General features: G+C 36.7%; 1 protein-coding gene across 5 annotated transcripts in view; it reads left to right on the top strand.

The window, feature by feature from the left end:
* nlgn1 (neuroligin 1) overlaps positions 1-22,751 on the top strand; it is a 657,056-nt gene extending 634,305 nt beyond the window's left edge. For 3 of the 5 annotated variants that reach the window (XM_039758960.1, XM_039758934.1, XM_039758942.1), the window contains 3 exons: positions 7,365-7,577; positions 14,962-15,751; positions 19,540-22,751. In XM_039758960.1, the coding sequence (XP_039614894.1) occupies positions 7,365-7,577; positions 14,962-15,751; positions 19,540-20,368 (1,832 nt within the window). In that variant the 3' untranslated portion in view covers positions 20,369-22,751. The remainder of the gene's footprint in view (positions 1-7,364; positions 7,578-14,961; positions 15,752-19,539) is intronic. The other 2 variants (XM_039758969.1, XM_039758951.1) reach the window with 1 other exon arrangement.
* Positions 22,752-23,901: the final 1,150 nt, after the last annotated feature.

The raw sequence follows: 23,901 nt of genomic DNA, 5'->3' as shown, positions 1-23,901 counted from the left end.
ATGGACTGCCACCCTGTCCAGCGCTGTTTGTATCTTGAGCCTGGTGCTACTTGTATGTGCTACAGTCTGCCACACCCCTGAAGTGGATTAAATGGGTTTGAGAATGTTATCTTATCTTATCTTATCTTATCCTTAGTAGTGATGATGAACATGTAAGGATCTTGTATTACACCTTTTTAGTTTTTGCTTTACACTTTGTTATCATATAAGGACACAAATAAATAACATAAACAATAATTTTAACTGAGATGATTTTATAACAAAAGGCTACATTTTCCTAAATTAAAGCAATATGATGATTTATTCTATCAGAAAGAAACAATGCTGCATTCATTATACTTATTGTCAAAATTGAAATACATCCATTCATTTGTTTCCTAAAACCCTTTAGTCAGGGTCAGGGATACCAGAAGCCTTTACTGGCAGCACTGGGCAAAAGGCTGTAAATAGTCAATAATCCATCTGATCCATCAAAGAGAAAGCTCACTTGCTCACACTCATACCAGTCATTAATTAGCCCAGCACATATTTGAGATGCAGGAAGAAACCCACAATGGCGTGGAGATGATTGTGCAGTGACTGGGATTCAGACTCCATAGTCTGAAACTAACCTATGCACCCCTGTGCCACCACAATATTAACAGGGCAAAAAAATGAGCTTTTATTTTGTGTTCATGTTGCCAGAAAATTGCATGGAGCACAAAAATAATAAATGAAGTGCATAGTAATCACAACATTCATATTTTGCGTGATCTATGTGTGTGATGTATTCAAAAATTATTATATGCTTAATTCATCTCAGAAGTATTATTAAGTAATTATTTTTGGAACTTTTTCCAGTATTGGTTTCCTACAAATGCAGCTCGTTAAAATATATCTTTATATAAAATACTTGACATGGTTTTTATTGTTTGTATACATGTCAGAGCCCCATCCAAAGCTTGTCGTTGCTTTCATGCTGCTCCCAAAGACTCTAGATTCTGTGGATTTAGACAGCAGATATATGCAGTTGTATAAATAACTAGAAACACCCAGACCTCCAATCTCCCAAGATCATGATCCCAGTTCCAGCAGTTTGCAAGTACCAGCCAGTTGCTTTGCCACATGCGCTTGATGTTTAGCGGATACCAAAGCCGTCCTTCTTCTCCTTTCAGTCTCATAATTGGATTCTGCTATTTGCTTCACACTCAGTGGATGTTGCTGCTGTTCTTTTTTCTCTCTGCCATTCACCTTCTGGATCTGTTTCCCTTTGAAGTTAGCCATGAGAAGATGTAAACTCTGATGACTTTGTAGAGGTTACCACATTTTTGGCTTCATCATTGTTGATCATGTCATGAGCTGTTGATAAAGATGAAGATCAAGGTTGTGGCCTTAGTGATTTGTGTGTGATCACGTAACAGACAGACACAGCTCTTAGCATTTCATACACAAAGGTACTTCATGACCTCCATTCAAATATGCATGCAGGTTTGTAGTATTTATTTGCATTTCTTATTCTTTACAAGCTTTGGATGTAATTTTAGGCAATCATTGGAATATTATAAGTGAATGCAAGGCAATTTGTCTATAGAGTCTAGCTAACAGATACAGGATATCATTTTCTTTTGTGTTTAGTGTTATTACTTATCTTTAAAATTACTATTTAAAATAAAAAATATTTATAAAAGTGTGCCTCATTCCCAAATTAATCTTTGCCTACTATATTTTCTTTTAAAGTGATTCCAATAACTATGTTTTGTATAAACAGTGCTAGATTAAGTATAATGAGTAGAAACCAACTGCTTAGTTGTTACTGAAGAGAGCAAAGAGCCCCCTGTGCCTTAAGTCTGTAAAAAGGTTTTACTTTGCAGCTTTTTCAAATTTATGGTGGCCCTAAACTATGAGACAGGCTTTGCAGTATAAGAAGGGCTGAAAAGCTTCAAAGATTCTCTTTGATTGTGGCAGCACCCCAATCCATTAGAGGTCTTCTGTTATGCTATTTAGAACAGAATAGCTCTTTTTTTGCAATCTTTGTAGCCTCTGCCATCCACTAAATAGCTCTTAGCAAAGGTGCTGCCATGGCTGGGGGCTTATGATAGTTCTTGGGCGCCTGCCTTAAGTTACTGCCGCCACCCACTTGTACTTTATAGTGGAAAAAATGGTATTGTACTTTAATAAATATACTAATTTGTAGGCTTTTTTTTGTAGTTATGAGTCTTTTAGAAAAATTAATTCATACTTTTTGCCAAAGGGCTTTATTAGGAATAAATAAAACATTTCTTTTCAATAAAAATGTGAAACTCCATTACAAATGTTGAGCTTCTGAAAAAGCTCTTCATACACAATTGCTTTTTATTTTATTATTTTATTTTTTCTTTCCATAAATATATTTTACAATCTATGGATTTGCAGATTTCTGTGCCTAAACTGCATTTCATGAATTATATTACACATAGCTTAACAGAAATTGATTTTATGAAGTAATAATTCCTGTTTTATTACAAAATATATTTAAAAGCAGCAGCCTGTTGGTTTTGTATTTTAAAGCGAGCTCTGTTCATCCTCGTGCAGTTTGGTATTTCGGAAGAATTTTATCATGCAGACAGATCAAATACGACATTTACATCAATTATTGGAATGCCTTTTGTAATTGGTCAGATAAACTTCCTGAAGTCTGGCTATCTGTGTAGATTCTGTGTGTTCTCTGTGTGTTTGTTTTCTCCTGGTATGTGGGTTTCTGGAAGTTAGCTTGTTGGAGATCCTGTTTTTGCTTGCAACAGCATGAATGAGTGTGCCATGCCATGGACTGGCAGCTCCTTTCTACCTTGCCTCTGATGCTGCCAGTGAACTTTGTAGCCCCCTTCTGATCCTGGGTTGGAAAATGTGAGTTTGGATGAACCAGTAAGTGGTTTTATAAAACAGCCCAAGATTATTCACTATTTGAAAAGCAGTGTTAACATTTACATTCTATAATTGTTTTACTAAAAATTGTGGAAGGCACTATATAACTTTACCAGTCAGTTAACTGTTCTCAATTTCTGGTTTGAGGGTTTTTTCTGACTACAGGGTTTTGCTCTTTAGGCAACCTGATATTTTCCCAGTTTTGGTGTCAATCCAAAAATTATAAAAAAAATTGAGTTTGGTATCTTTTTTAATGGAATATAGCAAGTATTTATAATGTATTATACAATGGGATAATTGTGTATTTATTTTGATTGTTAAGATTTTCATCATCATCAAGATTTCTACTGTACTGATCTAGAGAAAAGCCACCTTTTACTGGCTAACTAAAAAGATTACAATATGCAAGCTTTCGAGGCAACTCAGGCCCCTTCTTCAGGCAAGATGTAATACAGAAACTGGAGTTCCCTGTGTTTATATACACACACTAGGTCAAGAAACAACATTGATAAATATTTAAATGAAAAATCTTAAATGTAAAAAATTAATAGATTCATTCAGGCTAAGATTAATTTAACAAGAGAGAGAAGAACAATGTATGGTCAAGATCTTTGGATAAGATAACTGTCCAACAAAGTCCTTTGAAGTTTGTGATAAGTTTTTCAAAACAATGTGAGTCTGTAGTCAGATTATCTGTGTCAGTCTGAGAGATGCAAACAATCCTTATACCTGGTCATAAAACTCTTGTCTCTATTCAAGCCATGTTGTAATGTATTAAATTTTAACATGAGTTTAACTTCCCATTCTTTTCACTCTTGCTGTGTTTTGAAGTTGCCTATAAGCACTGTGACTTTAAAGTTCCTCTCACAGTGTCCATGGCTGTTGATGTGGGCCGCTACAGGAACATCTGTGTTGCCATGTTTAATGTGGAATCTGAGTAAATTCATTCTCTGGTGGAGTGTTTGTCCAGTTTATCCTACATAGAGTGCAGTGTCAGGACATTTCATGCAGAGAATTAGGTAGACAACATTAAATGAAAATTATTCCTTTATGCGATGTTCTAGTCGGCAGTGTGGTATAAGTATACAGTCTGTATTGTAAATGTGGGCACACATTTTACATGTTTTCTGTAGGCAGGGAGATGTGCCATCTTCTGTCGGTTCATTTAGGGAGCTTCGGAAAATTAGTTGCTGAAGGTTTGGTGGTTGTCTGTATGCCAGAAGGGGAGGTTCAGGAAATACATTTTTCAGTGTTTGGTCGTTGTTTAGCATTGGCTGATGTTCTTTTATAATTTTTCGAAGTGTTTCAAGGTGTCAGTTGCAGGTGACAACAAGGGGGGATGCAGTTCTTGTTGTCTTTGTTTTTATATTCCAGAAGGTTGTCTCTGAGTATGGCAGTAGCTCTTCTTATTTGAGTGTCTGTCGTTTTGGGGGTATAACCTTGTCTGATGAAATCTTGTCTGTTGTTGATCCGTCCGTCTGTTGATCCGTCTCGCTGTTGGTTTGTGAAAAACAAAAGTTATAAGGGTGTTGTCTTTCAATTGAACGGTGGTGTCAAGAAAGCTGACTTCTGTTTTTGAGTACATTACAACATGGCTTGAATAGAGACAAGAGTTTTATGACCAGGTATGAGGATTGTTTACATCTCTCAGACTGACACAGATAACCTGACTACAGACTCACATTGTTTTGAAAAACTTATCACAAACTTCAAAGGACTTTGTTGGACAGTTATCTTATCCAAAGATCTTGACCATACATTGTTCTTCTCTCTCTTGTTAAATTAATCTTAGCCTGAATGAATCTATTAATTTTTTACATTTAAGATTTCTCCTTTAAAGATTAACCAATGTTGTTTCTTGTCCTAGTGTGTATATAAACACAGGGAACTCCAGTTTCTGTATTACATCTTGCCTGAAGAAGGGGCCTGAGTTGCCTCGAAAGCTTGCATATTGTAATGTTTTTAGTTAGCCAATAAAAGGTGTCATTTTATTTGGCTTTTCTCTACATTCATAATGGCTAACACAGTACAACACCCTAGTGCTACTCTACTGATCTAAACTGTTATTTCAGTCTTTCATCATTCAGTGTTTTTTGCCTTGATGTCCACATCACTCATCATTAATTGCCATTATTAGGATAATAATCCTGTTTTTTTACAAAATATATTTAAAACCGGCAGCCTGTTGGTTTTGTATTTTAAAGCAAGCTCTGTGTTAGGATACAATTAAGGGTGCAAGCACTACAGAAAGAGGCTAATTAAATATGTAACTCTTTTTTTTTTTGCTATTTTCTTGTTAAGGTTATGGCAAAAATTCAAATATTTCTTAATTATGAATTTATGTAAATCTTCCACTAATGCACATCCCTGAATGCAGAATAAGAGAAATAATAACAGACAAGCTAATTAAACGATGAAATGAGTTAAAAGGAAAATGACTCACCAGTTGTGAAACTGATAGGAACACAAACCAGCAACCACAGGGAGGTCTCCAGGATCCACTGGGCTATTTCATAGTTTAAAAAGCCATTTGAAGTGATGTTAGCCAGTATACTGGTATGTAAGATGTGGTCTTTAGTTGAAAAGGGGAACACTGTGGTGGTGTGGCAGGTGAGACAGAAAGCAGCGAGTGCCAGTTTTCATTGCAGCATGTCTCTTAATGAAATTAAGGCTCATTTCTACTTTATAATAATTAATGAAAGATTTGCTAATTGACATGGTCTCTTTGTGTGCATACACTCGGTCTTTGAAGTTAGAAATATTCTGCACTATAGAATTTACCTTTATTTGTAATACTGTATATTATTAAATTCATGTTCATGTGTTTTACACTAACCAATTATGTATTTCTCAAAGTATTGTAAAGCAGGTAAAGTAATTAACAGCTAGAAATGTTAATGGAAGTTAGTTTCTTGTGCTATCAGACTGAAGGTGATTTATACCATTTATAACACTCAGATTTACAGGTTTTTTCTTTTAAATGAAGGGCCATTTTTAAGCTTCTTGTAGTGTGAAAGACAATGAACAAGACCAAATTAAATCAGAGGTTTATCTCAAGAAGCAGGCAGTGATTAATAGATTTTAGTCAGTACCCAATGTCACTGACCCTGGCCACGGGAAATGTGGTCTTATGAGTGCAAGAGTTCCCTCGGTTTAGCCTACAAATCCTGTGCCAAAGCTAACTGACATTTCAGGGACGATATACAGTCCCATTCTACTAAAATGTACATCCCCTTGACTCATTTCTGCTGAGCTAATTTTTCTGAGTCAGGGGAATAGAGAATGAAGCAGTGCTGGACCACACTACTTGAAACAATTCTTTACAGTTTTCTTTGGTTCATCACTCTCGTGAAGTCCATCCCTCTTGATCTGCTTTAGAAAGCATGGCAACAGTAGTTTCTTGAGCACACTGCTTCTGGTATTAATTAACAGGCAGAAATGAAAATACTGTACGTATGATTATGCTGGCTGAGCATTGGTTTAAAGCATCCATTATGGTTTTCTAACTCACAAGTCCCACTGCCCATTATATGAGAGAATATAAACTAATATAAAACAAAGAATGAACGAAGCATGCTTCATCAATATTCAAAAAACTTGGGGGTATTATTCTCTCCAAGCAGTCCTTTGGTAAGACCTGTGTGAAAAGTTGTGTTATTTCCAATAATACATTGCTAACTAAAATATTCTAAAAGTTAATGGTATCCCATGCAGCTCTCAAACAAGGTCCAAACATCTTGTAGGCTTCTAAGACTACAGGGCATATACAGTAGAATTTTAATGAATCAGGTGCAGACTTCAGGGAAAGAATTATAAAGCGCAACAAGCTCAATCCAAAGATGCTTTCACTTTTTACTTGATTTTCTAATTGTAATTTTTCTTTTACTATTTGTAAAGAACTTTGAGCTATAGTTTTGAATGAAAATGTGCTACCACCAAATGTTGTTAGATTAAACTGAATGTGATCAGAATTTGAGTGGAATACACAGACAAGGCACTGTCTCAGATATAATGCAGAGTGATTTTTAATGAAAGGTCGTATCATAAAAATATGATGGATGCAGGAACTGTGCAAAATGTGGTCAGTTTAATCTGTGCATTATTTGTAGAAAACATGTCATGTTTATGCCTTCAGATCAGAGAGCAGCAGTGATTTGAAACATTATGATTGCAAATGATTTCATAGGTATAGAACAAGCCTGGTTGACCGCATGGCACATGATCCTTCTTTAGAGTGTGCACATACTCCAAGATTCAAACAATGCGGCCTACATGACAGACCGCTCTACATTACCCCAGTGTTGATGTGTTCTTATCTGCATGCTGTCATGAACTAGCATCTGTTCAGGGTTTGTACTTGTTTTGCATCTCTTGCTCCTGGAATAATCTCTATCCAGGCTAAAATAGAATTAGAATTTGAGAAAATGAATGTAATGTAATTTTCACTTTAACTAAACCATTTTCTCTTTTTTTATGTCTTACAGGTTTCCTAAGTACGGGTGACCAAGCTGCTAAAGGAAACTATGGACTGCTCGATCAAATCCTAGCCTTACGCTGGACTAGTGAGAACATTGCATTTTTTGGTGGTGATCCCCTAAGAATAACTGTTTTCGGATCAGGGGCAGGTGCTTCCTGTGTCAATCTTTTGACTTTGTCCCATTATTCTGAAGGTAACCGTTGGAGCAATTCAACCAAAGGTATAATGCAGGTTGCAAATTTTGACAATTTTGGTGTCTGCATGCCACCACCATTAGCAGTTAATGTGAAATTGTTTGTATTTCTACTTTATACAGTATACAGTAAGTTTCAGTGTCTACTCGAACACAGAACAGAGAAATGATTTCTAAAACAATGGATTTCTTTGTCTTGTTTCTGCCTTTTGTGTCCGGTTTTTGCATGCTTACATGTTGAGTGTCACACACTTCCTTTCATTTTCTTCTTGTTCTTTTTATTTCTTCATTCCTATAGTTCTTTCTAGATGATATATTGAAGTCAGTTTCTGAACTGCCAGCCCAGTCTGCTGTAGATATACTGTGTGAATCATAACCCATATCAGCTCCAAGTCCACATTAGTTAAATCTGTTGATATCACATGAAGTGTTGTGATCCAACATTCCATGGCTAATGACATAAATGGATAACCCATTCGACTTTAATGCCAGCCCCTCTCAAATGGGAACAACACTCAAAAATGTTAAGAGTACACTTTTGGTTGCTCAACAGTATATTAGCAGATAATAATGCTCTGTCCCCAGGGACATTGATTTCTGATTGTTTTACTGAGGTACCCAAACCACATTCAGAAAATGTGTCTTAACCTGCCAGGTTGCATTATCCTGCATCTGCTGGGTTTTCCTTTTTCTTTGTGAGTTTCAGCTTCAGGCTCAGCTGTTTGTAGGCTCTCATTGAAGCCAAGTTGATAAATTGCTTGACTTGATACCACAATATTATGTGGACGGATTCGGCCACCGCATCATGTTGACTGTAAGTCATTTAAGTAGGCAGTGTTCCCAGTGTCAAAAATACAGGTACCATATGAACGTTTTAATCTATCTTTTATTTCTCTCAAGGCCACAGCCGCTTCTCTGGCTTTCATGTCAGCTCAGTTGTCTTTGATTGTGTCCTGGCATTTAGACGAGTGTTGCTTTTGTCACAACACTCGATAATTGAGTATTTCCTGGTCTCTTGATGTAGCTCTTTCTCTTTTGGGGTGTTTTGTATCTGACTTTCATTTTACTGACTACACTTGTGTCTGCTTCATTGGCTGCTGTTTAACCTTGATCTTCTGCCTGCTCTCGCCTGACCCAACTAAGCCTTGTTATTTTCTTGAGATGAGTGTTTCCCAGTTTTTGATACACCATTTTTACCTTGTCACTAGTGGCTTTCATCTCTCCTTGCCTGGAAAAGTGCTTTTATGCTCACATACAACCGCTGGTGCAGGTGAAACTAGTAGGCCATGGGAATGGATGAAAAAGTTGAAGATGTGGCTTGAAGGATTTATTTAAAAGGCAGGAACCTGACATTTGTTTTGGATACTATTAGCACAGTGTACCATATGCCTTCATATACATCATTAACCCCATAATTGGAATAGGAAGGTTCAAAAATGGATGGATGAATATATGCTTGGAGTTATGTACCATATGGAGTTAAAATTATACCTAAACATTTGGATTTGTTTTGCTTGACACTACTTTCAATATTCTGTGCAATACTCTGGCATGTGTAACGTTTCATTTGCACAGAATGTAAACTGTGCTTGTGAGCGATGAGCAGTCTTGGTGCAGTCATGCATATAGACCCAAGTTCTGTGTCCTGCTGGGGTGACATCTTTGTGAAGTTTTCATGTCTTCTCTTCGTTCACATACTATATGAGACTCTGGATTCCTCACTTAGAGTCCAAAGACACGCCATAAGATCAATTGGTTACTTTACCATGCCCGGGTTCTTGAGTATGTATGGCCATATTTAGTGCTCCTGCGCTGTACCTTTTGTCTCTTTGATCACCTCTAGCTCCCCCAGTTAGTATATGCAGCCGTGACATGTCAAATGACCATGAAAACAATCTAAAAAACACATAGTGCATGCAATATGTTGGCAAAATCCCAGGTTAAGATGTCATCCTTTTAGAGACATTAAGTACCTGTTCAGAAATCTTTTGTCTGAATCTGCATGAAATTCATTTGTTGTCATCTAAGATAAACTTTATTATAAAAATATACATTTTGTATGTATACAAAGAGAGAGAGAGAGCACATAAATATTTTGCATGCGTGATCCAAAATTGTCAAAGCATCAAGGTCACAAGCAAATTTATTTATTTATTCCTTCTTTCTGTGTCTTGGTGTCTGTTTTCTTCTGTTCAAACATCACTCCTTGTGAGGTCAGGTAACACTACACAAAGAGTTGGGTTGGGGGCGGTCATCTCTTTAGCCATAATAATCTCCATATTTGCATTCTGTGTTCATGCCATGATATTGTCCTGCATGGTCATGACCTGGCTGGCCCTCACATTACTTTTAAGTTTACATTCCATTAAGTCCTGTAACCTTTTTCTTCATTTTAAAAATAAATTTAATTAAGAAAGATTGTTAGTTTTAGTATATCAGGATCATCTTTGCTATTTTTTATTAAGGTTACTTAAAGATATTTTACAATTTTAATACACATATAAACTCCCTGGTGTTAATGATCCATTAACAAGTTCTTGTAATTATAAGTTATTGTGCCAATTTTATGCTAAAATTCAAATTTCTTATTACTGGCATTTTCCCATTTTCTTTGTGGATTAACTCGCTTTACTAGATGTTTGTCATCATGAAAATCAATGTGTCTGGCTCATTAGGAATGTAGTATTTTTTTGCCAGTGGTATGTTGTGAAGTGATCAGGTATGGCAACAGAAGAGGATGGAGGTTTAGTTATTTCAACAGAGAAGCCAGAGATTCAAGCCACATGTGAACATCAAACTTCACAGAAAAATGAAATGTAACATTCTTTCGTACAAGAGGCAGTACCCCACATTATGCAGAGTCACTTTTTAGTCATATGAAGCTCACTTTTATCTGAAGGCTGAACAATTAACATGCTCATTTTATAGGCAAAGTCAAATTTAAGAGTCTCAATTTTTATTGTAAAGCATCTCCTTTGACTTACAAAACACATTTTGTTTAGGTTTTTAATAATAAACCTAACTTAATACTTTAAATAATAAATAAACAGCTTAGAGAAATTCTAGTGTTTAGAAATGGCTGATTTATGTGAATTCTTCAAGACCGGAATGGAGCATCCAGCAATCATAAAATGAGAACATGAAAAATCTTTACTTTTCAGCTGCTCTGTCCAAGGTCCTTAAAGATGAGTGTAAGCTGAATGGCAGTGCATGTCTGACAAGCTGCTAATGAGTTCACACATTTAATCAAACGTGTTCAAGCTACTGTAGGTCACCTTTTTATACTGTAGGATTGCAAGATGGACATGGGCATAATCAATTGTAGAGAGGCCTCTAAATTAGAGAAGAAGGGCACATTTAATGTCATCTGTTAAATACAAGAAAGCATATCTCATAAACTAAGGCTGTATTAATGTTACCAAAGTGGGTAGAATGTGTGGCTGTAGGAGGGCAGTTGCAACTAGAAGAAAATGACGTCTTGAAACATTACACAACCACTAATGGCAGGTGAATTTTCAATTTAAAAATGTCAGAACTTTGAGTAGCCTGTGCAGCCGGTGATGGTTACATTTTCTGATTTATACACCACTGGCATGTGAAAATGACTTGTGTGAAGCAGTCCAAATCAATTTTACGCAGATTCTGTTTCAACACAAATCACATTCTGGCAAAATCCACAAAAGGAAATTCTCAAAAGAAGGCATATTTTGAAATTTAGAGTACAGTATGTAATCTTAATGCTATTTGTTGTTCCTGAAGTTACAAGAAACAAAGTGCAATTGAATAGATACACTTAATAATGAAAATGTCATGAAAAAAAAATAAAAAAATCCTAATTTGAACATGCACTACCTATTCATACATTTACACAGAATGAGGAGTTTTAATTTGTCTTGAATATGCAGAAAAGTGACTTGGTGGGTATATTGTAGAGTCTGGTAGCTGTAAAAAAAAATAAAAATTAACTCCTTAAGATAATACATTTTAAATAAGTCATAAAGGAAAGGAAAGCAAACTAATGCAGAAGGTCACATTGTTAGTGTAAATATTTATTATTGGTAGCATAAGTCCACAAAAATGCATATTACAGTAACTTTGTGATGACCTGGGTAATAATTGGACAGTCATACATACTGTATATAGTATTGGGGTTATTATCACGAACGTCTTGGTTCATGTACAAATCGGTTTACGACCAAAAAGTTCACCAAACTTTTGCCTCAGTTCACGACCACACACTCGGTATACGAACAAGACAGTTTCCCTTTCGGTTTGTACATGTTCCGCCTCTCCCTCTGCATTTCCTGTGCAGCAAGCAAGCAAGAGAGAGAGAGCGCGCGACACACACACACACCAGCAAGAGAGAGGCACAAACACAGGCGCAAGCGCGAGGCACACACACGCACACGCGAGAGGGGCACACACACACACAGGAGCGCGCTAGAGAGAGGCACACACACGCACACACACGCACATGCGCGCACACACACAAACACAGGCGCACGAGAGAGAGGCACAAACACAGGCGCAAGCACGAGGCACACACACGCACACACACAGGAGTGCGCTAGAGAGAGAGAGCGAGAGAGGGAGGGCTTAACGCATAAGGCAGAAAAGGCTTGTTTTTGTTTTCATTCCTGTTTATAGCGATTGGTTCTTTTCTTGGTGGTTTATTAAATTACGGATTTTTCAAATGTTCATTTTTTTCCCTGTGCTGAAAACTCATTAAAAAAAATGTTTTTGGTGAGCAGTTCCTAGCACTATAGTGCAAAATATTGCAGTGTTAGTTTTCTCTGTTGTTCAAGGTTTTCTCAGTGTTATTCAATGTTTTTACATTTAGTTTACTATTACGCTGTGCATTCTATGGTTTAATTAACTATATTTGTGCTTAAAAATTAAAAAAATATATATTTACATACATACATACATAATACATACATATTTTCGTACGGTCTGGAACGGATTAATTGTATTTACATACAATCCTATGGTGGAAATTGCTTCGGTGAACCGAGGTTCCACTGTATACAGAGTACAGTGAAATTCTTACTTGCATGTTCTAATTAACATACAACACATTCCAAGTCTCTGCCATCATGATTAGAGAATAGAACTTTAGAACTTACCTTACTGAATTCCATACCTGAACAATCCCCATTAATATGTAGCATTAACAGACCAACAGAGTGAGGATATAAAGAAACGGTGAATCTGATTGCATCCTTTTTTTAGAATATGCAAAAACTGTCACCTTCTATAAGTGGTATTAGCAGAGCAGTAGTTTTTAGCTGCAGAATAGTATTCGTGTTACATGGCCAACCCTGATTTTGGAACCAATACATAAATGAATGCAAGAATCCCTTCCCAATTTAGGGTTTAACATGTAATGTTTAATATATACCAAGGGATGTTATGCTCTGAGTGAATAATGCCTTAGTGATATCAAGGTTGTCCAGTTCACCCTGTAATAAAAAACACATCAGCATGGCAGAAAACAGCAACTAAGTGCATCACCAGCCTAAAGGGCCTTACCTGTTCCAACAAGCTAAATGAATTCAACCTCTTTACTCCTATACAGGAAAAGCTGTGTGAGGAGGACCTATTCTAGGTCTGAAAAAATCACAGACCAGTAATATTTTATCAGTAGCACACCAGTACAGCATATCTCTCGTGAACAGGTTAGTTCAGTTTGGCACAGTATCAGAGGATGTCTTTGGTCTTGGTAAATATATTATTAAAATTCAAAATGATACTGATAATTATCATTTTTGCCTCATCTCATTAGTTGTTGGCAGCCACTTACCTAGGCAAGGGCAATGCCACACTGTCAAATTGTCTACTTTACAAATACAGTGAGTACTATAAGGAAGATGACACATGAAGCAATATTACCATGTAGTGTGTTAGTTAACAAAAAAAAGTATAATAATTCATTACTGGCTGGCACAATGGTGCAGAATTCATTCTATATTTATATTCCTTATTGCTTCACCAACACTAGGCATATTGTTTAAATGTGCCAGAAATGTATCTAGTCTTTTAAAATGAGTGGTTTACCCACAACTCCACGCGTGAGTACTCTTTAAAACATCACCATGCAACTCAGAACTCCAAAGAACTGGCTTTGATTTCCATTCACTCAAGTCTGTGTCAATTTAGAGCTTACAAATAGTATGTGTGCCTGATGTTTCTTCTGGCACTCCACTTCCCTCTTATGTCCCAAAGTCAAGCATATCAGACTTACTGGAGATGCTATAATGGTCTAGGATGAAACACAGTGGATATATGCATGAGTATGCCCTAAAATGCAATATCATCTCATCCCCAGTTGGTTTCTAGGCTTGCACCCTGTACTGCCAAGACTGTGACCCTCTTGTGGCAGAGACTGGCCCAAAATAATACATTGATAATGATGGTGCATGACTGATGACAGTTCAGGCAGATCTCTTTGATAGTATGGTTGTTGGTGTAGTAAGTATGCTACTTAAAAACTGAAGCTCACCATGCAGAGCCACTTGCTAATGCTGATACTAAACATTACATGGCCATACTTTATAGCTCCATTGAATATTGTAGATTATTAAATCTTTTCCAACTTTATACAATTCAAAAGACTTCTAAGGGCTCCCAATGTTGTACCACTGGAATAGGGCTGGTCACCTACACATTAAATCATCAGATTCTTTCATTTTATAAACAAGAGGTTAAACTACAGAAAATGTTTTTAGGTTTTTCTCAAAATATATAGACCTTTTAGTGGATATCATCATACAGCAGTTACAAAAAGCTGCAGAAAACAACCGTCTTAGCTTTAATCAGTCAATGGAGATGCCATAGTCCATGAAGAGGGATACAGAACAGTATCATTTTAAAATGTCCGCTCAAGGCATGAAATAATATTTTTAAAGGTTTAAAAATGGAAAATTAGGAATCACATTAAGCCTAGTAACAAAGTGCATCCATAATGAAGTGATTGACTGACTGATTATTCCAGCAGCACTTTTATATTTTAGTGTACAGTCTTCCTCAAGTTATTATGACAGGCATTTGCTTAGCACTTTCGAATGGACTCATTGCCTGTTTTCATCTGACAAATAAAAAATGTTATATATAATCCATGAAGCCTAATGATCTATCCTAAATTGCTACCAGCTTTTAAAAAAGCTGTTATAGAAAAAGTATTTCTGCTTTATAAATTTTCTCACTAACTCTCTCTTTGATTTTCCATCAAGCCAACTAGATTTTCATTTTCTACATCATTTAAAGTGTGAGATTTGTTATTGCACTCCTTATGTAATAATAAAAATGACTGATTGAGATGACCTTGCCATAATGTATAACTTGAATATGTACCAACATGACTGAACACGGTTTTATATACTTTTTTTGTTTTTTCAATGTTTGTCTACAGGACTCTTTCAAAGGGCGATAGCACAGAGTGGCACTGCTCTCTCCAGTTGGGCCGTGAGCTTCCAGCCAGCAAAATATGCCAGGATGTTGGCCACCAAAGTGGGCTGCAACCTTGTCGACACCCTTGACTTGGTGGAGTGCCTTCAAAAGAAGCACTACAAAGAATTGGTGGACCAGGACATCCAGCCTGCTAGGTACCATATAGCCTTTGGACCAGTCATTGATGGTGATGTCATACCAGATGATCCTCAGATTCTGATGGAGCAAGGTGAATTTTTGAACTATGACATCATGTTGGGTGTGAACCAAGGAGAAGGACTGAAATTTGTGGAGCTTATTGTCGATAACGAAAATGGAGTACAGGCCAATGATTTTGATTATGCTGTCTCAAGTTTTGTGGATGATTTATATGGCTATCCAGATGGAAAAGACATTCTTAGGGAAACTATTAAATTTATGTACACTGATTGGGCTGATAGGCATAATCCTGAAACAAGGAGGAAGACTCTTCTGGCGTTGTTTACTGACCACCAGTGGGTGGCACCAGCTGTTGCAACAGCTGATCTTCACTCGAGCTTTGGATCTCCAACTTACTTCTATGCCTTCTATCACCATTGCCAGACCGACCAAGTGCCAGCATGGGCTGATGCAGCACACGGAGATGAGATTCCCTACGTTTTTGGTCTCCCAATGATTGGCCCTACAGAGCTGTTTCCATGCAATTTCTCTAAAAATGATGTCATGCTAAGTGCAGTTGTGATGACCTACTGGACTAATTTTGCAAAAACTGGGTGAGTGGAAAACGACATGTGCTGAACTGCATGTGACTTGTACACTGAAATGTCGTAGAGTGCAAAACAGAAAATAATCCTTGGAGTGTACTATCTGTCTGCACTTTGTCTAATTCTTGTTGAATCAAAATATACATTCTGGTCCCAAACATATTTAGTGGCTTAAGAATTAAATTGATTTTCTTTATTTCCAGCCATACATACGTTTTGTGCAGTACACTTACAGTATTTGTGGAATAGGTTGCATGTTCTTCTGATTAAACTGAGGTGTCAGAAATCCTTAATAGCAGAGCAACACAAATAGTACAGGTATTTGAAACCAAACAGACTTTGTGGCTTTACTACAGACCCCCATTTAATACATTTTTGAGACTACACTCTTCGCCCAGAATGATGACAAATATGCCTTTATTATACAAATAAAAAAGGAAGGGGAAAGTGCAGGGCCAACATGATTGTCCACAATAAGCCAAAACTAAAATTACAAAGCCCGTGGCATCTCTGGGCCTACCCTGACAACTCCCCCTCCTGTTAGGCTCAAGGTGGCACTAGAACTCTCCTTTAGCTTTTCTATCCTTCTCATTTTCTCCTTTCCTAGCCTCAGTGTTCTTTCTTCTGTTTTGTGTGGTGTGCCCTTAACTCAGCTCAGCTCCAGAACCACTGGTATGAGGTAGCTGAGAATCTCTTCCTTATGTTACTTTTGGTGAAGCCAAGAATTATATCCAGAACCTCGGGAGTCCTCTAAAGTCTTGGGGCCACCAGGACACAAAGCCCTTTCGACTGTCTTAGAGATTACTGCACCTCTGAGCCCTAACAGGTTTATTAGGCAGCTTCCAAAGTATTTCTCATAAAAGAGACACTTGGTCCCACTGATTCCTCTTTTGGGCAGTTTCCTGTCACCCAATGGGATGATGGTAACAACTTGACTCCTGAATGTCCTCCCAGTCTCAGCCTATGAAAAGTCAGCATGCTGCCATTCCTGAGTTGGGATCATGTAGTATCCTGCATTGGCCAGCAGGTGTTTTGTCTTCCTACCAATACTATTTAAAGTACTGTGTTCTTTTATCCTACTTGAATATCATTTTTTAACCTTTCTGCCCTCATTTACATACCCCTCTTTGTACTTCTGAGCATCCAATAGATCATTATGGCTTACCATCACCACATACCAGCACATGCTCATATATCTCTAGGCTGCTTGTTTTCCTGCAAAGGAACCCCACAAGTATTCACTGTAAAACTATACTTTGTATGTTTAGGTATAGTGTTGATGCACTAAATGAAAACCATATCCTGCATTCTTCAGCATTCCAGCTTATATCCTGTCTAACAAAACCATTGTGACTCATATGGACTCCAACATACATTAGGTAATGTTACCAACGGTTCCACCACATGAAGTTGACATAACAAACAAGAACAATACATTCATCAAATGAAACATAATTTTGGTGAGAATGATGTTTGACACTTTTTGGTGAAAATACTAATTGAGAGGACAGTAAGGAAGTTTTACATGTTAGAGAGTATGCAAAAGATGAATGCCCAAGGAGTTTAAAGGCTTGGCCTTTTTAAACTTTGATAACAGTGCTCTTCTTTTTTCCAACTGCTCCTGATTCTCACAACCATATGATAGACAGCAGTGCTGCTAAGAAAAAGATTTTCTGCTTCTCTGTCAATTTGAGCTTGTTTTAAATGAAAGTTGTATATAAACAACACATCAAAAATGTTTATTTTATTTTTTTATTTATTTTTAAATAGAGTCCATGCAGTTTGGTACTCACTCCTTGTTCCATACAGTGCAGTTTAATGTATTTTTTAGCTTATATGTGTACTACAGAACATCTTTGCTTCTCTGATATCGACTGTAAAGAAACAGACTACTATAACCTACTTGAACAAAACTATAATATTTTTAAGACCTCATATGTGAACCAATTACCCTTCCAATACGTCCCCTTAAAGTCAAGCCGTTTTGCTTATAAAGAAGAGGGGCTTCCCTTAGTTCTGAGACCACTGTATGATGGTGCTGCTTAACCCTTTGTGGAAAGCAGTATGTTGTACTTGCAAATGCACTGAGCATTAAACCAGATGGTTGTTGGTTCAATTCCTGTCTTTGGTGCATTGTGTGAATTTTAGTAAGCCACTTAACCTGTTATATTCCAACTGTCTGTAAACAGTTGCAATGTATCCTGATCTTCTCAGTCACCTTGAATAAGGATATCAACAGAATACCTAATAGTGTGTCTTTTAAGCACATTCTACTGCCTGTTTCATTGTACAGTGCATGAATATTCATTATAGTGCAAAGAAGAAGACACACTAAGGCTAATCCCATGCCAAGCCTCCAAGATATGCTTAAGAAATACAGTGATACCTTTAATACCATGCAGACACTGATTTCAAGCTAATTACAACTGTTCTTATATACATAATAAATAATTTACAGTATGTATATATATATATATATATATAATATGTTTGTGTGTGTTATTAATTACATACATTTACCCACTATTAAAATTTATCTCATGCACAAACATCTTAGACTTAACAGTCATCCACACTACTTTGGATAATTAGTCTGTGTTTTTATGAAATTGGTTATTTGTAGATTGATGACGACTGTTCAAGTTCTGTGTAAATGACAATATTGTGGCATTAAAGTAAAGCAAAACACAGACATATTAAAAAAAACACACATGAATTAACTTTTAGAGAAATACTAAGCAACATTTCTGTATTATTTATTACCAAACTTGGCTGGTAGTGTGGTGACATAACAATGGAATCAATAGTACAAGGCGTTAAAAGGCCTATACTTCATTTCTTTCTATTTCCAGGTATGTGTATGGTATAAAGCACAATCCTTAAACTTAAGTAAAATCTTTTCCCAGATATCAGAGTAAATATTTTTTTTTCCTCAGCGTTACTTTGAAAATGAAGAGTGATTATTAAAGTTGCCCATGTACAATTACAAATATGTAATAAAATGTGAAAAGTACTTATAGTATATGTTTTACTAACAATATGAGAATATACCAGAAAAGCATTAAATGACCTAACCTGATAAATCAGTCCTGCTTCCCGAGAGGTTGTTGGTCCATTTAGGTCTGGTTGTTTGAATCAGTGTTATTATTAGTAGCAAGAGCCCCATTTAACAAGACCCCATATTTACCTCCTGCAATTAAAAATGATGCTTTAAATGAAAGATAATCATACCTTCAAATGACTGTCAAAGAAAACAAAAGGTAATAAACCTTTTCATCTGGGCTGTCATAAATTATATAAAGTGTTTTACAAGGATTTCAAAATCGACCACTTAGTGTTATGTTACTGCATGTTTCTCATAAAGGTTGGCTATTAGCCCTTTCTTAAAATGAGCATTTCTGACTCGTATGAATTCTCTTGTGATGATAGACCTGTAAAGGAACTTCAAGTGCTGCATTATGTTTGTTAAAATATCACAATGAATGTGAGGTTTTCTTTTCCTTTTCCATTATATATTAAGTGTATCAGGAGCAACAAATTCAGTATGCTGGTCCCTTTGGCCATACTAATGTGTATAAGCTCCCATAATCATCAATGCAATGGACACAGAACACTATAGAACAAGAAAGATGACACAGAGAAACTGTTCTTGCCATTTAGAAACTAATTTTAAAAATATTCTTAACATTAGCAGAAAAAATTACTGCATAAAATATTGTTTTCACTTTTTTATCCAACTTATGCATTATTGAATTTAACTAGCAAAAACTAACTTTTTTTTATTTGTTCTTTTACAGGGATCCAAACCAACCAGTGCCCCAGGATACAAAATTTATTCATACCAAACCTAACCGCTTTGAAGAGGTGGCGTGGACCAGGTATTCTCAAAAAGACCAGCTGTACTTGCACATTGGTTTAAAGCCCAGGGTCAAAGAGCACTACAGGGCAAATAAAGTAAACCTTTGGCTCGAGTTGGTGCCTCATCTGCACAGCTTGAACGAAGTAACCCAGTTCTCATCCACAACCACAAAAGTTCCACCACCAGATGTAACTCCAAGAACACCTAAGAAAATCCCAGGAATTACCAAGCGTCCGGTGACGCCCATTCCGCCTACAGAGAGTCATCATAGTGAGAATCAGCAGGAAGATCCTTTCTTGGTGAACCAGCGAGATTATTCTACAGAGCTGAGTGTCACAATTGCAGTTGGGGCATCTTTGTTGTTTTTGAACATCTTGGCTTTTGCTGCACTCTATTACAAAAAGGACAAGCGAAGACACGATGTCCACAGGAGGTGTAGTCCCCAGCGTAACACTGCCAATGACCTTATTCACACACAGGAGGAGGAGATTATGTCTTTGCAAATGAAGCATACAGATCTAGACCACGAGTGTGATTCCATCCATCCACATGATGTGGTTCTGAGAACTGCTTGTCCACCTGATTATGCTTTAGCGATGAGAAGGTCGCCTGATGATATTCCTTTAATGACCCCCAATACCATCACAATGATCCCCAATACTATACCTGGGATTCAGCCCCTGCATACGTTTAACACTTTTACTGGTGGGCAAAACAACACCTTGCCTCATCCTCACCCACATTCACATTCAACGACCAGGGTATAGCCAGACAGGACAGACCATATAAACTCTTCTGCAACTCCTCCTGGTATGGAAGCTGTCTTGGTAAACTGTTTACGGGTTACTGTATAAGGAGATAACATGTTTTACTTTGGTGAAATATCCTTGTTGGGGTATTACTGGAAAATACAAGGAAGAACAACAAAAAACCTTCTTTTGGCGAAGGATTATCATTTTCATGAAAACTGACAACATTTGCAGTGTGCAATTGTCATAGAAAAATAAGGAGGGGTGGCACTAAAATTGTTAACAGAATGTTTCCACAAGGCTGGGAAATGTATAGCGAACCTTCGCAAGCCAAGAACCAATGCAACTCAACAAATTAGGCATGCGCAACGCAAATGATAAAAATGTAAAGAAAAAAAAAAACGAAACAAAAAACAGAAAAAGCGAAAAGTTGGGAGAAGCAAAATGAGAAAAAGGGAACCGTGTTAAAAATATGCACAAGGGAGACATTCATAAGATGTCTTGGATTCTTTTCACCAGTTTATTTTTTGGAACAGTTTTATTGTATAGAAACTCTTTATATATCTAGATATGTACACAAAGCACCAATGCTGTTTAAGCCCTAATGGGGCATCAATTCTGCAATCTGCCAGCAGAACAAAGGGGATAATGACATTCTGGCAGATACAGCTTCATCACATAAGTGCTGTCTATACCAAGAGCTGGCGGACAGGGGAAACTGGATATTTTTAGCACGATGCGCATGACAATTTATCTGCTTGGTGGCTGTTCTGCTGATTAAGTCGTAATTAAAATAATTTTCATCCCCATTGGATTTCTTTGAAGAAATACACTTGATTGGCTCAAATCTATGGAGATACATAATGGGGGGGCAGAGGAACGGGGTATGGGGAAATGGAATATAACAGTAAATACTGTTCATTCACAATAGCTTCAGTGAACATGGTTAAAAAAAATAGTTTTGTACAATGTGTGTTGGTACAACTTTTTAATAGTGGTGAACACATGCTGTTATAAATCCCAAACAAGAGGTTATTATTATTATTATTATTATTATTATTATGATTATTATTATATTCTGTTCATGTTTTATTTCTGGCATAATTAATCTCTTTTAAATATTTGTCTATTTTGCTAGAACAAAAAAATGTTGCCACTGGTCCTAATTAACTCCAGTGTTACTCATGCATTTAGTCAAAATTATGTCTACCCAGGGCTATCGCCTTATACCGGTATTTTATTTTTACACACAGAGAAATGCTAAATCTGCCATTTGGAGATTTCATTGATTGGTAGCATTGATTTTTAGGAGGCATGTTCAATGGGTGTTTTAGGATGAATACACATCATTTCAGGTTTGACAGAGCTATTACTGTATTTGAAATGTATAGAGATATTCTGACTGCAATATTATTCATTGCAAGAAAATGCAAAATATATTGAAACAAAGTGGAACCCTACTTGATGAGGTCGTATGATGAGAATATTGGGTATGACCACCCCACCCACACATTACTTGGAGCGTAACACTTTGAAATCCCATATTGTTATACCTCTAAAAAGACATTTGCAGACAGTTTTACATTTCTATTGCACTCTGGGAAACTTTTGCTATTCTTTTTAAATCAGGTATGGCTCCCATTTCCATATATACAGTATGTGTGTGTGTGTGTGTTTGTCTATATGTGTAATCATACATCCTCCTTCAACAGCTCGTGGAGGCAACAGATCCATTATCACCTCTTCTGCCTGGTAAGCACACCATGCATTTCTAGAAATATCAATGCAAATAAATAAATAAAAAGTTAGGCCTTATTTAAAATGTCCTGAAAAGGACTGTGTCCCCATTGGCATAATTGCCAATAATGTTATCCAGTAGTTCATGGTAAACAGCCATGTAAGTTTTACTTTATCCAGAAGAATTACAAGCAGGTTGCCAGAAGAACTGACTGTAGTGCTTGGCTATAAAGAATTTGTTTCAAAGCATACATTAATTATAATAATACAGTATAATAATCCAATATCTATAATATATTGGGTGATTTAAAAAGAATTGAACACATGTATTACTCATGACACCAAGCATCAATATGAACATGTAATTCAGTAATTTGTAAAGGAACTCTCACAGTTCTTTCTTAGTCTAACAAATTCTCAATATATGCCACAGGGCACATGTCAGTCTGGTAGTCTAATTCATCCCAGACCCTTTGTAACATACGTATTACCTTTGATGGTTAACACAAGCACCCAAGATACCTTCCTCTATTTCTACAAGCTGCTCTATAGTACAGTTTATTGTATATGTTTATATGATAGTTAGTTAATGGGTAATACATTTTTTAAAAATTGTTCAGTTCTTTTTCAGCTGCCATGTACAGTGCATATAATATACATATGTATATCTATCTACTGTATATATATATACATACGTATATGCATATGTGTGTATGTATGTATGTATAAATATATACATACTGCATTTCAATAGATATCGTATTATACTGTATATAGATTGAAAGATTAACATACACACATAATTCATTTATATTTGTATAAACATTTCATTCATGGCAAGTTCTTTCCTTCTGGCTTTCTGCCTATTTCTGACTGTAATGTTCAAGCTTTTCCTTTCACTAATTGATGAGCAGGCTGAGAAATATTATATTTATTATTTGTCACAACCACCAGATTTTGGACTCGCATTTCCATTCCACATACCACCATTACCATTTATTCTTCCACACTCTTATGAAATCTGAGGTACTGTACTTGCCAGCTTTTAGCATTTATAGCACAGCCCATTTCTACTAAGGAGGCAATTATGCAATTGTCTTAAAAAAGATGTGTTGTAATTGCCTGCTTTTTTCTGTATTTCCCCCAGAAGGCCATAGTAAACCTTGTTACAGAGAAAACAAATGCACAAATCTTCCTTGGCCTCCATATGTCTGAGAGAAAGAAAGAAAAAAGACTCTCCTAGCTGATTATACAGGTCCTAGACTGGCAGACAGTTAAGGGATTTCCAATGCAGAGGTCAGCACCCTTGCGTTTTGGTTCTTTGCTGTTGATAAAAATGAGAAAAAGAAACAAGCGCTCGCCATTATTTTGCCTTTCATCAGATTCATTTGGTGAAAGAATTGAAAGTGAACAGAGGCGCAAAGATGGGAGGGATTCCAGTTATGTGCTGTTAACACTGAACCTTTTTTTTCTGTTAGTATTTAATCCCAAAGATACATCGAGACCTTGACCAAAAAAGCACACGCGGCAGGCAGAGCTTTTCGGCAGCCACAAGATGAAAGCCGCATGACAGGCAGTCCCCTGATTAGCTTGCCATCGATGTTGTTACAGCTGCAGTCTGCAGGTCCGGGGCCCAACAAGATTTCCGTGCAGAACGAGGCAGCAACTGATGGATGATCAGTCATTGCTGTAACAGCTTCTGAGAATTGTAAACATATTTTAAGACCTTCCCCCCAAAGCCCTTCCTAAGCTGTTTCTTATTTAATTAGCAAAGAAATGAATATGCAAAATAACTGTTTAATGTTCCCACTCAG

The sequence above is a fragment of the Polypterus senegalus genome, chromosome 1 (genome assembly GCF_016835505.1).
Source record: "Polypterus senegalus isolate Bchr_013 chromosome 1, ASM1683550v1, whole genome shotgun sequence".
NCBI classification, from domain to species: Eukaryota; Metazoa; Chordata; class Cladistia; order Polypteriformes; family Polypteridae; genus Polypterus; species Polypterus senegalus.
The sequence above is the reverse complement of the archived record's forward strand: the minus strand, read 5'-3'. Positions and strand labels throughout refer to the sequence as shown.